Here is a 19178-nt window from a genome sequence, read left to right on the forward strand (position 1 = left end):
AACCAAAACTTTATTTTAGCAGTTTGTATAAAGAGCTTAGTTTTTATTAAATGAAAAGGTGAAATGCTGGATTAAGTGAATCTCAGAGCAGCTCTAGAGAAGTTTATATGAAACACTACGTTGTGTACTTGAGTATGTGTAGCAGATAAAAACGCTAATTCACACAGAACATGCAAACTACATATCTAAATTTAATATTCACAGACACTAGTCCATATACTATTTGATGTGCACTTTTGATTTATTCATCCAATTTTTGCTAAATTCAGTGACATTCCATGTTATACAGTCAACTGCATTTTTATAAATAAATTCCATTTGTGTTTCGTGCCACGGAAATCATAGGGCCATAATTATGCAACTTTTTAGATATCAAGAATCAAAGGCGTACCTTCATCTCCATCATCTCCAAATGGGTAGAAAAGAGCCACAGCCAAGTTGATTAACACAGCCAAGTTAAAGGAGATACTACCCCATAGAGATATATGTTTTGACACCCAGAAAAGTGGTGCATTATCTGCAAACACACACCAATACATCAGTATAATAACTCTGGCACAGACTCGAACTTGTGATAAATTGTTACATTTGAGCAAAGTAAAAACAACCCACTTCTTATTTTCTTCTGCCACCTCATCTCATTGTAGAGGTCATCAAACTGCTGGAAGAAGTCGTTGACCTTGCTGCCCTGGTCGTCTCGCTCTGTGGTGGTGAATACACGCACTTTTGATTCTTCTGTTAAGTACTCACAGATGTTGGGCACAGGAAACACGATCTGCTCCATTGTGCGATCATGACGAACAATCTAAAAATGTAATAAAAAAAAGATACAATTTTAAGTTTAAGTTTAAATAATACACTTTGACTTAAATTTCTGATAAAAGCAACGATATGTAAATAGGTCATCAAATGTGTCATAATAAAGTTAAAGCCATTAAATTAAGCAGTTATCTTAAAACTCTCAAATTGTCGTACCTCTATCTGAGCAGTGTGGTTGGCGTAGTATCTGAGCGCTGTCTCTCCCTCGATGTTGGGGTCTAGGCCAGGTTTCAAACTCTGCTGGAGGGTTTTATTGTGGCGTGCCAACTGATCATAAAAAACACTTCAGTCAACACAACAGATTCAGAAACAACAGTTCCATATCAGGGTGATTCTTCAAATATGTGGACATTTTTTAAATTTGTCTTACAATTTTAAATTTGTTTTTAGTTTTTGTCTACTAATAATGTCCATCAGTGGACATACATCCTGTACAGGTGAATTCTGTCATTTTTGCTTAAAAACACGAACATTCCACCACAGTTTCATTTTTACCTTACCTCAAATTATGCGTTACATTTTATAACATTGTTTAATGAAAATGACGAATGCGGAAAGGACATTTTTGTAATAAAATGGCCTTTATTTTGTCGTGCTAAATTTAATTTCATAGCTAGAATTTTATGTATGCCAATACACAATTATTAAGTAAAAGCAAAATGGACAAGAACAGTGGCAAGATACCCAACATACTAGGGGTGTAACGGTTCACAAAATTCACGGTTCGGTTCAATACGATACACTTGTGTCACGGTTCGGTTCGGTACGGTACGTTTTTGATACAGCAAAAAGAAAGAAATGCCAGAGAAATTTCCTTGATTTAATTTTTTGAATTCTTTTTTTTATTAAAACTAACATCATAAATATTGTTTTTTACTTTGATTTTTTTTTTTTTTTTACTTTGAGCAATTCTAGAGCTATAATTGACTTTTCTTAGCATATAAAACAAAACAGTTCCTTGGAAAAAATGAAATGTAGTAGTTATAAACAAAGGTTTATTTTAGTTCAGATTAACATTTGAGGGCAGCAATTGTATTCATAATGTTAAAATAAAACCGACATAATGTTACTTGAAAGCATTATAGCCTGCCAAACTTCCATGGTTGCAGTTAGTGTTACTACAGTAAATCCATGGTGAATGTTGCTGATCTGTGGACACTGGATAGTTCATTCATGGCACCATGTTTCTCCAGGTTTCCATGCGCTGTTTGAACCGTTACTAATGGAGAAATGTGAATGTTTCTCACTAGATCTCGCAGCGATGTTATTACTTCTGTGGCGAATTCAAATGTTTTCTTTACTGGATATCTTTTTAGCGCTGTGTAGTAACAGTGTCGCTTGATCAACATCGGCTCGCGCTGCACTGGTCCAAACTGATAAACGGTCCTTCAACCACACAATAACGAGCAGTTTCGTTCCGCTTGCATTACGTTTGCCATTTTATGTTGGGCAATGTTGTGGTCGCGCCAGCGTCTCTTACATTATGAGCGCCTACATTTGAAATAACGAAATTTTGGTCGGCAGGAAAAATGGTCCAACGAACCGTTCGGTTTGAAAATGCGTACCGAAAACCGAACCGAAAGCCTCGTACCGAACGGTTCAATACGAATACGTGTATCGTTACACCCCTACAACATACAAAACAAAATTCATACAAACATTGTGAATAACAAAATTTTGTGGTGAATTAGCCCTTTAAATAATTATTATGAAACTAATTGAATTTAACTAATTGTATTTTTCAAGAATTAAAAAAATGCATATTTTTAAAAACTTTTTGAATAACTAAATAAAAATTCCAACATGATTAAAAATGATGGACAGTCAAAAAAAGTGTTTTCAAGTGATGTTTATCTTTTTTTGGTATTCATCTCATGATAAAAAAAGTATATTAACTTTTGATAAAAAATGTATTACCTAAAAAAGTTTAAAAAAAAATGTTTGACGTGGTGGAAATAATGCTACAACTGAGGATGTGTGTAAAAAAATTATATATATAAAACCAAATTTAAATATAGATTATATATATAGGCTAGTCTTTTTTGTATATATATATATATATATATATATATATATATATATATATATATATATATATATTATATTATATATATATATATATAATTTTCACAAAATAAATATTGAAATGGTTTATTTTATTTAGATGTAGATTTAGATGTAATAACTCATAATGGATTATCTTAGTTTAAAATTTAAAGTCTGACTTTGAGACAATGGTACATCAACAAAATCTAAACATTTGAAAAATAGCAACAACAAAAAAAGAGAACAAATGCTACAATTTGTTAGTTTTAATAAAAGTCAACCTCTGAGACAAAGTGCTTGAAGTTGCAGGAACACCATTAATCTATTAGAGACGCATTGGTGATTTGACGATTTAGAAGTTTCATAATGCCAATGCAACCAATGGATGAGTCAATTCATAAGAGGTCAGGACTAATCAACCGGATTACTTCAAAATCAAAACATTTTAAGATCAGCCCATGCCGAAGAACTCTGATGTTTATCTTAATGACTGAATACCCACAGTGATGTGGCCAAGATTCCTTAGTGAGACAACAACATCCAGAGACAACCTAATCAAAAACAGCGTTCTGAAAATCATTTCCAACAGATGACGGGATCAAAGGGCAACGAACGATCAATATCGCTCAGCAAGATCCAAGCAATTAATTTAAGTAAAGAACCATCTCCATAAAAGACAAGGTAGTTTATACATAAAGAAGGCTGCTCAGTCTATTGAAGTAACCAGTCTTTCTAAAAAGGCAGACGGTCACTCTGTAACCTCAAACAAGGACAAGTCCTTGAGACAAACAAGCAATCATTCCACACCCTCAGCTTTCCTTCATCGCATAATGGCCTTAACACGGTAAATAGGAGCGAGGGATTTACATGCTTGTTTTCGTACACGCTGAAAGAACACAAAAGATGTGCGCATTGAGACACTATCACTTTGTCTCCTCACTGAGGTCTAAGCCAAAAATGTTTACAGTGTTCTTTTCATTTCAGATCAAAGCTACAGTAACATCAGGAATCGGTTTATAAGAGCTGGAAGAGAGCAAGACACGCAATTGAGAGCTAAACTGACACCAAATAATGTCATTTACTTTGTCATGTTCCCAGTAAACACAGGAGGATCTTGTATTTGGCAGTTGTTTTTCAGCACTGTAGCTAACAAAAAAAAAACACGCCAACAATGCTGAGCAAACAAAAAGAAATTGAAACCACAATGGAAAAAAGGACATGGGAATGTTCTTTGTCAAAACCGTTTACAGTATCACTATTCAATTTAACTTCCTGAGGAACAAAGTAAATTTACACACATTTCTGTGACAATCAAAGAATGTTTACAGAGCGTTCTCTCAAGAACATAAGTTCACATCAATTCAAACAATTGCCTTGTTGAATAAACTATTTAAAAATGTCCATTTTTTATTGTGGCCAAAACTGACATTTCAAACCATCCGCAGCATTACGCAACTACATGAAAACATTTTTTTTAAAAAATCTGAAGTAATTGTGACCTGGACTTGGTTCTTGGTCCAAGGTGCTAGGGTGTAATGGATGGTTTTTATCATGTTGTTTCTGAGTGGTTACTTGATAGAAAACTGTAAATTCTAAGTATGAACAAGTGCAATAGTGACACTTGCCTTAACAAACACCACTAATTAAAAATAAATGTCAGTAATCATTAATAAATGTACATGTTTGATCAATTTTTAAGCAGAAGACCTATTAATATAAGATGTAATTTAAGTCTCAGGTGTCTCCAGTATGTGTCAGTTTGTATGTGTCATGTGAAGTTTCAACTCAAAATACCCCAAAGATCATTTATTAAAGCATGCCCCTATTTTAACGGAATCAAAAACATGCTGTTTTCGTGTGTCTATCTTTAAATGCAAATGAGCTGCTTTCCCCCGCCCCCCAGCTCACTCAGGGGAGGATCTAAGCTAATAGGTTCGATTCTGTCACCAGTCTTGGGGCCACCAGTCTTGACGTCACAATGTGTAGAAAATGCGAACAACTCATTTTAATACACTGTTTATGATTTATGGGGAATATAAAAAAAGGAGTAGGTGGATTTTCACCATTATAGGGTGGTTGTGTACAAACACTGTCGACACATTAATGTTCAAACATCATGTAAAAGTGAATGCTGCATATTAGGTCCCATTTAAAGTAATTTCTGTTTATTTATTTCTCAGTGTCAGTGAAATTAGAAAATAAGGGATTATTCCTTTCCTTTGACTCCCTCTCCTTCTTTCTCCGCTCGACTATTATGTCCTCAGGCCCTGCTTGTTTTCTAATAGTGATAATTTACACAGGGAAATGATACTGACAAACATTGTGCAAATGGTCCAAGTGAAGTAGAATCTCCTCAACTAGATCATATAGCCATATGCCAGTGTTTCTCAAACCATTGTCCATCTAAAATAGCCACAGGGTCTGCGTAAAAGTCCTGACTTTTTAAACAAAAATATCACTGAAAACTATGGTAAGAGTTTGCCATAACATATATTATTCCAGCAAAGCTAACAGTGAGAGAACTATGCATACTTGTCCTAGAGTTCTCTCTCAGTCGTCTGTGTGATGTGATTTGTGTTTGAAAAAACAGATATAGATGAACACCTAAAGTTATGTCATTATGAAAGCAGCCAGTTAGACAGATATAAACTGTCTGGCATATGGCTGAGACTAGAAGTGAAAGAGAAGATTGAAACTGAAAAAATGCACAACTTGATTGAGAATTTCCTCACAAGAGGCCTTGAAGGGTTAGTTCACCCAAAAATTAAAACTGTCATTTATTACTCGAAAATGACACAAATTAAGGTATTTTTAATGAAATCTGAGAGCTTTCTGTCCCTCCACTGGCCAGTGGCGTTTTCTTGCGGAGGCCAAGGGAAGCCAGGCTTCCTCACTTTTTCAGAATATAATCGTCATTTAATAAACACTTTTGTTTTCACAGTTTACGCAATCCTTCTGTCATCTCCTCATCGTCTCTCTTCGTTCATTACTGAGTGTTTTATGATGTGTAAAACAGCGCCCCTATAAAAGTGACATGGTGAATGAGCGTTGAAAACATGGTACTGCACCCTGTGTCTGTGAGGAGGCCAGGCTGAGTTGGCATCCCTTGATAGAAAAAAAAAAGAATGACTAACCAATCAGGTGACGCTATTGTCATGACACTGCTCCCCTGTGATTGGTCAGGACAGTGTCAAGGGAAGCCATGAACTTGTTGGCATCAAGCCAATCACATCACGTTATCATCGTCAATGAATGAATGAATGAAATAGCGGAAGATTTGTGGTTTTGTGCCCATCTTTTTAATTCCTTTATTTATTGACCATACACTCAAAACAAAACAAAGACACATTTAAATGTAAGCCTTACAAACAACCTTTTCACACGTAAGTTTTTCAAGGCGACCGTTATTGATCGTAGTATCACTTTATGGTTCCCATGGAGACGCGTCTTTCATTGCTTGTCACACCGCAGGCACAATAGCGCTGAATGATCAGCTTTTATTTCCTTTTTTTATTCAAAATTTCACAAATTTATTAGCTATAGCAGGATATATCTGATATTCCGTTTGTCAAATATGTGCAAGAGGATGTGTTTTGTTGTTCAAACACCTTTATAACAATCGCGTTAGTTGAGCTGTATGCGCAACATATTTTAGGCATCTACGTGCTCAAAGTGTTGGATTGTAACAAGCGTAAGTCCCGGTAAGATGATGCTGGGCGCTCTAATAGTTCATCCAAATAGCAACATATAGGTCAAATGGTAACGTATGATTTTCTGCCCCCACCCCTTAAAACACACAGCTTCAGTCTTAATTGGCTTCCTCAGAAATTTTCCCCACGCCACGCCACTGCCACTGGCAGCTACTGTACGCAACTACCATTTTGACACTTCAAAAATTTCATAAAGAGATCGTACAACTAATCTATATGAATTGAGCGGTTTAGTCCACATTTTCTGAAGTGACTCGATCCCTTTATATGATGAACAGATTGAATTTAGGCTTTTATTCACATATAAGTGGTAGTTGCGTAGTTGTCAATGGAGGGACAGAAAGCTCTCAGATTTCATCAAAAAGATCCTCATTTTGTGTTCCAAAGATTAACGAAGTCTTACGGGATTGGAACGACATGAAGGCAAGTAATTAATGAAAGAATTCTGAGTGAACTATCCCTTTTTGGTGTGGGGATTTTTTGATTTTTCTGAAAAGCACGTTGATGGCCATGAACTTCTCGCAAACTTTCAATATGACTATCTAATCCTTCATTATCTTCAGTAGGTTTGTACTTTTAACAGATATTGCAATGTGTTCTATCACTAAATGTTATATTGAGTCACATACGACAGCGTTTCCCAACCTTTTCATTATGCTCAAGTACCCTTAATCTGCACCAATCAATGCTATTAACCCTGATTAGTTATCATAGGTTTAACAAAGGCAAAATGTAAGTCTTTCTACTGTAACTACCCCTGATGTAAACACAGACCTGCTTGGTAGCTCACATTAAACATCTAAATGTTACCTGATGGGCCAGGATGAAGATGTTGTGGCCAACATCTTTAGGTTTGATCTGATCTGATGTCTCTTGATCAATCTCACTCTCTTCTCCTTGAACGTAAGCCTCCTTCATCACATCAACCTGTAGATGAGAACATTATTGCATTTATAGCACAGAACAGACATGTTTTGGCTGATAAAAAATGATCTAAACCATATTTATTGATTGCACATGCACAACAGTTCGTTCAGGTTCTAAGAATGCTGATATACAGCATCATCCAACAGCAGCAATATTGTATGATACTGATTAGCTCACCAGTTCATTGGGTCTCATCTTGTACAGGATCTTCTCCGCATTCTCGCTGTCATGACGACTCTCCATGATGGCCAAGAGAAGTTTAGATGCATTGTTCTGATAGTTAATTGTAAAGAAAAGAGCCTTTTAATAATAAATGACTGTGAAGTTAAGAATATTCACACATTTTTCTCCTGGAGCTAAAAGTGCAGATGTTTTTACATGCCAAATCAAAAATTTGCAATGCTTCAAAACAATTTGTTTCAAAAATCTGTAAAATTGTATTATACATCAATTGCCTCCTTATTCAAACTACGTGATTAACTGCAAACAAACAAGTACCTTCAGCTCCAGCACAAGGTCAAGTCGGTTCTTTCCCAACGGATCAATTGGATTCACAATGAGCGCGATGATGATGTCAATGCCATTTGACTCATGCCTTGCTATGCATGACTGCGGAGGAGGAAATACACAATCTATGATACCAAACTATTATTTATCATGTCTTAGACATGTAGAAAAGAATTTTTGCATCTTTAATAAAGCTAGAAATAAATTAATTTTGGTACCAAATCTAACACTATGTGGAAACGGATTTCTCCCCATTTTCCAATGAAGATGATGTTTCAATCAATACCTGGTTTTCATGGCAAGGACCCTGGCAGTACTCTGTGATGGTCTCAAGCGTCTGTATGACCAGGTCTACGTTCCTCTCATTAATGTAGAGCCCCAGCAGCCCCAGTCCTCCCGTTGTGCTGCCACAGATACAGTCAAGAAACTGCAATGTCTCACACACCAGGTTATAATTGGTTTTGTTGCTCTGATCTCGCAGAAAGTTCTGTATACAAGAGAACAGAAAGATTTTGACTAATAACTCAAGTCAAGTCCTGAGTGGCAGTAATTAGTATCTCAGTTCAGACAGACTCGTCCATAACTAGGTCAGGGGTCCCTTGAGATGTTTATCTGCACAACAAAAAATTTTTTTTTTTGTTCTCACAATGGAAAAGCACTAATTTAAAGCCCTATGATTTTTGACACTGTACAGGCAGCATTGCTGGTTTTCACTTCTAAGCACACTGGAATGGTTTACAGTCAAACAAACTAAGGCTGAGAAAAATTGGATGAATAAAAATCACCTACCTGCAAGTGCCTGTTATGATTCTCACAGAGCAGCTGAAGGAAGCGAAGGATTGGTTTCATGATGGTGATGGCCTGGCTCATCTGAGTCTCCTCCACCACCTCCTCCATCCCGTCCTGTCCCGACCCCATCGGCTCCATCTCGGGGTCCAATTCCCGGCGAAAGATGCTGTAGGCCTTTGAGGTGACCGAGGAGGCATCTTTAAGCTGACCCCGCATCTCTTCTCTGAGGTGTAAGGAGTCTCGAACTTCATAAGAGAAGAAAGAATGAACTTCTGATTATTAAATTGTTACGGAATCAGTTTTATTTAGTATTCATCAATATCTTGAATTAGCTTTTATTTTTATATTTTAATTTAAAAAAAAAAAAAAAAATGTAAGTGATTTTTTTAATCAGTTATATTATTTTTAGGTATTTTTTAAAAATATATTTCTATTTAGCTTTCATTTATATTTGCTTTAGTTGTATTTTAATTATTTTTTAATAATTTTTGTAGATTATTTTGTTTCAGTTATTAGCCAAGGAAACATTTCATTTACGTTTAAGTTTAAGTTAAGTATTTCATTAAATATTTATATTTTATTTCAGCTGTATTTCAATAACTGAAAATTATTTTAATTTGTAATTTTTTATAACATATATAACAACATTGAATGGGATGTAATATTAAAGAACATTTGCAAAATATTATTCAAAGGTCAATTCAAATTCAAAATCTGTCATCCATACTAGGTACTGTACCTGGAAGTACTTTTGATAAAATATATTTATTATTATCACAACATCAAGGAATATATCACACAATCAAGAGCTGTGATTCGGTCATAAGCATAAAGCCACAGGCTGATATTTATTGGTATTACTTTTATATTATAGTTCAATAAACAGGTTGTTATAGAATATTTAACAACTTAAACTCAGAGACAATATTACAAGCTATAACAATAATATTTTCAAATAAAACCAGACACAATCTGATGAATCAGTACTACTGAACGATTTGCTTAAGCAAATGAATCACTCAATCATGAGTGAATTAAGTGTTTTTAAACAAATCGGTTGAGGAACTGACTTAGTGATTGATTCACTCAAAGACAGTCTCTTGTTGACCTAGTGCATAACAATGAATTTTAAGTCCCAAAACTAAGTGCAAATCCTTAAACGTAAAAACTTTATGTGCAAATGTGGAATGTTAAACTTGATAACTGAAAACCCAATATTGATAGACTCTCTTCAGCATGCTAGAGAATTGATATACCAATTCAAAGTCATCCATAGTAAGTCGTAGGTACTCCTTTTGAAAGAAATAGATATTTTTGTTGTTTTTGGATACATATTAAGGCACATTTGAATATTATTATTCAAAACTTAATTGCCATGTTACTGTCAACAACATTTCTCCTTATCAAACAATCATGTCTTGTGCACTACACCGTTCGACTAGGCGAATTTGATATCTTTCCTCTCTCGATGAGAAGTGTTAAATAAAACCCTGCTTTTTAACAGCAGGCCTTTGATAAAGTGCCAGCTACCCCTCACATGACCTCATGTGACAGGATATGGAGCACAGCAGTTGAAATGGGGACAGATACTATTCATATGCCTGACTGTCCCTTCATTTACGCTGCCTCAGGCCTGAACTACAATCACATGGTTAGCTATGTATTAAGGCACACTTGTTTGTGATAAACAGGCTTTTCACAGGACCAATGACATACTTCTAATTCAGACATAGCACATCATTTAGAGAGTCTAGGTCATTCTTTTTAGGTCTAAACATGATAAAGCAGAACACTGCAATTAGGACACATCTCTATTTTCAGCAAGAGACTAGAACCGAAAATGGCATTTTGAAAAACGGCCGAAAATATATGCCTCCCCGCCCTTCAGTGTTCAGCGCTCAAGTTTCACTCTCGCTCTAGCCGTTGTCACTGCGAGTTGTGATGCTCTGCTCAATATTCCGCTCTATGCATGCGCAAAGCTCAGTTGCTTACGGCCCAAGCGAACGCTCCACCCATGTACCGCTCATTCTCATTGGAAAAGTAACGACCGCTCAAATAATGCGCCAACATGAAATTTCTATGAAGTAGTAGGTCTATACTTGTTTCTGACTGCAATAGCCCTAATGTGCTGTAAGATGGTGTGGTATAGCCATGCTAGGAAACACTGGGAAAACAACGTTAGCCTCTCGTTCACTGATCTGCTCACATGCTCTGATAATAAAAGCGCTGTAGGACTTTATATTATTTGAATAATTGGTCAAAAAATAAATCTGTTAAATCTGATTCTGTTGCATAGAACCAAATATAGAATAATACATTGATATTTAATATTAATATATATTCTGTCCAATTATAGTGTTACTTTCAACAAAAGTGTGGTTATTTTATTTTATTGGCTTGTATTTTTTAAATTCAGTATCATTAAAAAGTATAATATTAATACACTTATACAAAAAAGCTAATTTAAAATAAAAAATTAATCCTTTTTAAAAAGCATTTTCAGTTTTCAGCCAAGAGCATTCACAATTTTCATTCAGACCATTTATCAAACTTGTAGCGAAATAAAAAAATCTGTTATCCATGGGAAATCTTTAGATCTACTGAATTATCTCTGAACTCATTTACAGTATTTCAGTATGAAGCATGAACATATTCATGATTCTGAAAACATACAAAGAAACATTCCCGAGTCAATCTCAAAATGAAAATAGAAAAAATATATATAGTAAGAAAATAAAAAAATAAATGTATAAATAAATAACTTGCTTGATTTCCATAAAGCAAAATATTATTATACTGTTCTGTTGATTTTGGGGTGAAATATGACCCAACATTTCATACTTTTCATCATATTCACCTTCCATGGTCTTAAAAAAACATTTTTCTAATGAAAGAAAGGGGAAGTACACCTTTCTTATATCTGATTCCAGAGCCTTCTCCTTCCTCTTCTCTCTTCCTGCAGCTGAGCTCAAACATGTTGACTGACACACTAGAGCGGATCTCTTTCTGAGCCTGCTCCATCCGGTCATAGAAGACCTTGAAGAACTTCTCAGACTTCTTCTGCTTGTGCAGTTGATGGAAGAAAGAGTTCTGCAGGGAGACATGAAGGAAATGACATCATCTGGATCTTGTGGATGGCATGTTGTGAATGTGTAGCATCACCTTTATATACCTGAATCTGTGTATTCCCTCCTCTCAGCAGTGCAATGCCCAGCAGAATGCTTTCCTCAAATATACGGTCATTCTTAGTGCTGACGATGAGGTCGATGACCAGCTCGGACGCTCCCACGTTGTCCAGCGCACACTGGATGTCTGCTACGCTAGTGCCTGGCTTATCAGAGTCCTGCCCAGGAGAGCCACCTATACACACAGAAACACACTGTTGAGTCAGGATGTATATGGTGAGCGGACAGTGCTTCTTCTAATGGTCATCTTTGTACCAGACCTCCAGTGGAAGAACTGCTCCCACCGCTGTAATCCAGGGCTTTGGTGTGGGGCCGCTGGTTGCCAAAGTAGTGTGTAAGGAGACTCTTCCTCAGTGTGGTACCCTGAGGAAACAACAGAGAAAGGCAGTTGAGTCATCCTCACAATATGGCATATTCTAAATGTTCAAGAAACCCCATATACAGATAGACAGATGTATCATTCTATTGCTTTTATTATCAAATTACTTTTATTATAGTTAAATAATGTTGTTTAACGAACAGAACTGTTCTAAAGAGCTATTTTGGAGTGTGTTGCTTTTTCGACACTCTGGTGTGAATTTCTGTCCAGCATCATGGGTAATGTAGTTTTTAACCAGGAATTCAACTGTTAAACACTATTATTTTCAAAATAAACCTTGTAGCTCACAGTGGGTCTGTCTTTAAAGGTTTATAAGTTACCGTTTAAAATCAGTTTTTACAGATTTTTAGAGTTTTTACTTCCGGAACCCAACTGTTGAACTCTATTATTTTCAGGGAAATGCACGGCTAAAGTAGTTCCAGGCAGGTCTTGACCGCATTGCATGCTCCTTTCACATCACCAAATTATTTTGCATAGATTCAACATAGATTCAGGTAATTCACAAGCTAAATCTCTCTCTCTCCCTCTCTCTTTCTAATAATTGCATTAATAACTATTAGTCTGCTATCAGTGGCTGAAGCTTCCGTTACTAGCTCTAAAATGACATTTTGGATTTAGCAACGGAGGTGTGGGATTAGATGCCCAGAAGAAATTAAGAAATTAGGGTTAGGCCTTCTAAGGACAAAAATCTGAGAAATGTCTTGAAATACATCATCTGAACAATGTCTTGAGGTGTAGTGTAACCGTAGAATAAGCGAAATAATTGACTGGTCCGTTGAATTATTAGAAAATACTGCCCACCCGAGGAGTGCCTGATTTTTTAACAATTCAACAGGCCGGAATGTCAATTATTTCTTACTAATAACATATTACTAATATATAATAACATATTAGAATGCTCTCTGAAGGAGAATGTGACACTTAAAACTGCAGTAATGATGCTGAAAATTCATGAATATATTACATTTAAAATTTTATCCAAACAGAAAACCGTTATTTAAAGTAAAAAAAAAATTGGTTTTACTGTATTTTTGATCAAATAAATACATAAGCATAAGAGACTTACAGAAATAGATCTAAATGGATCTTAATCTGTACTGAACCCTGAACATTCCTTTAAGTATATTTATTTAAAAAAAATTTTTTTTTGACAACCTACAGCAAATATTCATAGTAAACTCAGTTTTTCTGAGAGTGTGAAAGAGGGAGTGCTTCATTTCCTGTCCGTTTTGATTTCCTTCACACTTTCACGTGTTTTCCTCCCAACCGTGTTGGATAAAAACACACACTCACATGGGAGAACTTTTACATAACTAGTATAAACTGTAGTAATTGCTGTAATTATGCCAGAAGTGTAGCGAAACCTCAGGGAGGCAGAGGGTAGACAGCGAGTGCTGAAGGTAGAGAGCAGACGGCTGCCTTGAAAATCTGTTTCCCAGTGGGAGAGAAACTGAACGTGTGAAAAAGACAGAGGGTGGGGGGAGAGTGGCTGGCATAGAGACCAAGAAAGAGCAAGCGAGAGAGATAGACAGATCAACACAGCGAGAGAGAGAGAGAGAGAGAGAGAGAGAGAGAGAGAGAGAGAGAGAGAGAGAGAGAGAGAGAGAGAGAGAGAGAGAGAGAGAGAGAGAGAGAGAGAGAGAGAGAGAGTTATGTAACACCTGGTGGTGGCTTGCTGAGAGATCACGAGGAAGACACGGCGGAAGGAGCGGGATGGTATAGTGATTGTCTCTCCCTTCCTTTGTCTCCTGACCGAATGCTTTTTTATTTTCTTTGTATCCTTCCTGCCTGTCTCATTCTCTTGCTTTTATACATCTGGTTGGGAATGGTTGCAGCTACTTTTCTGTGTTTTTGAGTTTGGAGAGAAAGACTGTTCACGTGGTCACAGTTTAATTACGATTGACAACCGTATTTATCAACAGGTGTGACTCTCGGTTTGTCCTGTTCATTCGAAAGCTTGTAGGAGTGGCTCAAATATCAATTGTATGAAAGAAGTATGAAATATCAAAGATCACCACTTTCATTACACCAGAAATTCATAATTGACATGACATTTCAGAAATGAGTCCGAAATAAAATAAAATAAAACAAATTCAATAAAATAATTTTTTTTTTTATAAAATAACAAAAAATATTAAATGAACAAAAACGATAAAAAGTAATAAAATAAAAACAATAAAAACAAATGAAATAAAACTAAAACAATAATATATATATATATATATATATATATATATATATATATATATATATATATATATATATATATATATATATATATATATATATATATTAAATAAAACAATTCAATAATAAAAAATAACAATGAACCAGTAAAATAAAACAACAAAAACAATGAAAAAAAAAAAAAAAAAAATACAAATACAAATAAATAAAATAAATATATATATAAATATACAGTATATATATAAAAAAAAAATTGAGGGAAAAACACAGAAAAAAACAACAACATATATATATATATATGTTATGTATATGTTAGGTTATTATGTGAGTATAGGAGACCATAAGTCTGAGTGGACATCCATGACATGCGGAGTCCCTCAAGGCTCAATTCTTGCGCCACTCCTGTTCAACCTGTATTTGCTACCAATGAGCCAAATAATGAGAAAGAACCAAATTGCTTACCACTATGCAGACGACACACAGATTTACTTAGCCCTATCGCCTAACGATTACAGCCCCATTGACTCCCTGTGCCAATGCATTGATGAAGTCAACAGTTGGATGTGTCAAAACTTTCTTCAGTTAAACAAAGACAAAACTGAAGTCATTGCGTTTGGAAACAATGATGAAGTTCTCAAGGTGAACGCATACCTTCACTCTCGGGGTCAAACAACTAAAAATCAATTAAGGAATCTTGGTGTGACACTAGAGTCAGACCTTAGTTTCAGTATTCATGTCAAAGCAATAACTAAATCAGCATACTATCATCTGAAAAATATTGCAAGAATTAGATGCTTTGTTTCCAGACAAGACTTAGAGAAACTTGTGCATGCTTTCATCAGGGTGGATTATTGTAATGGACTCCTCACTGGCCTTCCCAAAAAGACCATAAGACAGTGTCAGCTCATACAGAACGCTGCCGCCAGGATTCTGAGCAGAACCAGAAAATATGAACATATCACACCAGTCCTCAGGTCTTTACACTGGCTCCCAGTTAGATTTAGGATTGATTTTAAAGTATTATTACTGGTATATAAATCATTCAATGGCCTAGGACCTCAATACATTTCAGATATGCTCACTGAATATAAACCCAACAGATCACTCAGATCATTAGGATCACATCAGCTAGAAAAACCAAGGGTTCACTCTAAACATGGCGAGTCCGCTTTTAGCTATTATGCCAGCCGCAGCTGGAACCAGCTTCCAGAAGAGATCAGACGTGCTCCTACTGTAGGCACATTCAAATCCAGACTCAAAACACATCTGTTTAGCTGTGCATTTACTGAATGAGCACTGTGCCACTGTTCGTCCGACTGTTTGTGCTGTACTGTATTTTATTTTATTTTTCTAAACTGTTTTAATTATTCTTATTTCTTTTTATTATTTTAATTTCTTCTATGTAAAGCACTTTGAATTGCCATTGTGTATGAAATGTGCTATATAAATAAACTTGCCTTGCCTTGCCTTGCCTTATACATGTACTGTATATAATTCAGGTCAGCAATATATTAGTTTACTTTTAAATCATACAGTATTTCCCTTTTCGGGATAATCTACTAAAAATAGTGTGAACAAATTCTACACATTTTGTAGATTTAAATCCCAGAATGACAATGTCCCTCCCACAAACACCACCTGCAACCGACTAGCTAACAGCAAATCATGGTTGTTGAATCCCCTGTGGGCACCAAGAAACAAGGAACGTGGCAGACAAGCCATGACATTTTACTCACTTTGCCCTTCTACACTGTTGCACAGGAGGATAATGAAACCCAGGGTGGCTGTGTGGCCATGCATGTGCTGACACAAGACTGACAAACTGCCACAGAGAGAAGACACTTTTCTCTCTCACTCTGACAAGCACGTGTTGTTGCTGTTCCCACTCTCTCAGTAAACACCCATCAGCAGTCAGCACAGACTGTGTCTGCTTCATCAGTCTGGACAAACCATCACACACACACACACACACACACATTCGGTTTCGCTATCTTTATGGGGACTCTCCATAGGCGTAAAGATTTTTATACGGTCCGAACTGTATTCTTATCCCCTAACACTAACCCTACCCAACACAGAAAACGTTCTGCATTTTTACATTTTGAAGAAAACATCATTTAGTATGTTTATTAATCCATTTCCCTTGTGAAGACATACACACACACAATTTAAGAAAGAGTTAATCCAAAAATTAAAGTTCTGTCATCATTTATTCACCCCATATGTTCGTTTCAAACTTACTTTCTTCTGCAGAACACAAAATAATGTTGGTAACCAAACAGTTTTGGTTACAACTGACTTTGGTGAGACATTTCTCACAATATCTTATCTTGTGTTCCACAGAAGAAACAAAGTCATGCAGGTTTGGAGCGATGTGAGGATAACAATGTGACCGTAAACAATGACAAAATTCCTGGGTGAATCATCCCTTTAGGTTTCAGACATAAGCCATAATAAGCCATATATGTCTATATTCGGGACCTCTTCGTGTCATGTCCTGCTCCTGTTCACTGTAATTGGACATGCTTTCCTAGAAGCTGCTTTCTTTCCAACAAAATCAGCTGTAATGGGGGAGTTTAGTGTCTCCTGATGCTGCAGTCTTTCTTGCACTTCTGCAGAGGACTTTATAGGAAGACAGAGGAGGAACGTGAGAGATGAAGGTAGCCGTGCCAGCCTGACTCATCTGTCTGCTGCTGCATGTAAAAAAAAACCCGCGCAGGTGAAGTGAGAACAAAAGAGAGAGAGAGAGAGACTGCGAGAGCAAGAAAAAAAGGCACATAGGAGATAGAGAAAGAAAGAGAGAGAGAGAAGGCGGCTGAGGGAAAGATGGAGGGATAGATAAAGCAGTGGGGAGGAAGAAACAGACAGGCTGACTTTTTTTAAAATGTGCACGGGCACGCCACACTGCGGCTGGCCTGGCTAAGCCTGGGATGCTTTAGCAAGCTTAAAAAAAAAGCCCTCTGCTGCTGTCTTGCAGGTAACTGCGAACTTCGGATGGAGGGATCAAGAGAACTAGAGAGTGAGAGAGAGAGAGAGAGAGAGAGAGAGAGAGAGAGAGAGAGAGAGAGAGAGGGAGGGGTGCTCTGTGCTGCTGGTCTCATCAAGGCAGGTTCTGTCTTAGGCCTCACAGCACACCCTGAGTCATTTCACCTCCCATTACAACACATGGGGCTCTGCTCTAAACTTACAGCTGCCACACTTTCTTTAACAAGTTTTGGACATGTTAAAAAATGTAATAGAGAAAAAAAAATACACACGCACACACAATTTTGTATATGGACAACCATTTTCAACATTGAGAATAAATGAGAAATGTGTCTTGAGCACCAAATTAGCCTATTTGAATGATTTCTGAAGGGTCATGTGACACTGGAGACTGGAGTAAATTTTGAAAATGTAAAAATATATTCAAATAGAAAACTGTTTTAAACTGTAATAATATTATTTCACATTATTACTGTTTTTACTGCATTTTTTTTATCAAATAAATGCAGCTTAACTTGCTGTTTAAGTATAATAATATAATTTAAGCCTGCTAATTTAAGCCAAGGAAGTAATTTTATGTTTTAACTATTGAAGCAGTTCTGTAAACATCACCCACAACACAAAAGGCCTTCAGAAAACTTCATTGGCACTGTAAAGTTAATAGACTGAAACCTTGCACTCTCACTTAAGGGTGGAAGGAGGACTATGACTTTGAGTGGAACAAATTTATGGAAGATAAAGAGTGTGAGAGAAAAATCCATACACCTAAAATCTCATTGGGCAGTCTAGACATGAACACCATGGCTACATCTTTTCAGAGTTGAGAACTGGTATAACAGAAACCGGGGAAGTGGGAAAGAATGAGTGAGAAAATTATATAGCTTTATGGTGCCTTTGCATCCTTTTTGAAGCTTGAAAGCTTTCAAGATGCAAAAGCACATGAAAGTAGGGTCGGAAATGAACAAGGGCTTGAGACAAAAATGCCACTAAAATGAACAAAAAGCCCCCCAAATTCAAAATAAGGGGGTAAAAAAATAACAGTTAAACTAAATCTATTACAATTGTCGCGATTTAAGTAAAATGTGAAAATGGATGAAGAGTGTCGACTGCAGAATTACATTTTGATCTGTTCACCTTGCATCAGATTTACTTTTTTTAAGTTTTTGCATCATTGTGCACACTTGTTACTGTCGAGCTTATGAATGCAAAGGCCAATCAGAGTCACCGCTGTTCAGTGGATATGCTCACTGGTTGAATTCTCTCTTTCTTTCTTTCTTTCTTTCTTTCTTTCTTTCTTTCTTTCTTTCTTTCTTTCTTTCTTTCTTTCTTTCTTTCTTTCTTTCTTTCTTTCTTTCTTTCTTTCTTTCTTTCTTTCTTTATTGTATTTATATAGCACAATTCATTGCAACTGCAGTTGCATCAATGATATCTTTCCAGAGATAATAAAATATAAATAAATACAAAGACAACACAAAAACAACATAGAACAACAACAGATAATTTTGACTCAACGCCCAGAGGAATTAAAAGCCTGAGTTAATAGATGAGTTTTTAACAATGATTTAAAACTCGAAATAGTCTGAGCCAATCTGATGTGAACGGGTAACAAATTCCAAAGTTTCGGGACCCCTAAGTTTAAATCTA

At 36.1% G+C, this 19178-nt stretch overlaps 1 protein-coding gene across 1 annotated transcript in view; it reads right to left on the reverse strand.

Moving 5' to 3' along the window:
- itpr2 (inositol 1,4,5-trisphosphate receptor, type 2) overlaps nt 1–19178 on the reverse strand; it is a 101006-nt gene that overhangs the window by 19152 nt on the left and 62676 nt on the right. Inside the window, exons 38-48 of the mRNA XM_081372617.1 lie at nt 12244–12346; nt 11971–12158; nt 11708–11888; nt 8799–9043; nt 8296–8496; nt 8001–8111; nt 7680–7775; nt 7386–7502; nt 976–1086; nt 613–805; nt 392–517 (exon numbers count right to left, since the gene is read on the reverse strand). Of these exons, the coding sequence (XP_081228743.1) occupies nt 392–517; nt 613–805; nt 976–1086; nt 7386–7502; nt 7680–7775; nt 8001–8111; nt 8296–8496; nt 8799–9043; nt 11708–11888; nt 11971–12158; nt 12244–12346 (1672 nt within the window). The remainder of the gene's footprint in view (nt 1–391; nt 518–612; nt 806–975; nt 1087–7385; nt 7503–7679; nt 7776–8000; nt 8112–8295; nt 8497–8798; nt 9044–11707; nt 11889–11970; nt 12159–12243; nt 12347–19178) is intronic.

The sequence above is a fragment of the Scardinius erythrophthalmus genome, assembly GCF_964197995.2.
Source record: "Scardinius erythrophthalmus genome assembly, chromosome: 8".
Taxonomy (NCBI): Eukaryota; Metazoa; Chordata; class Actinopteri; order Cypriniformes; family Leuciscidae; genus Scardinius; species Scardinius erythrophthalmus.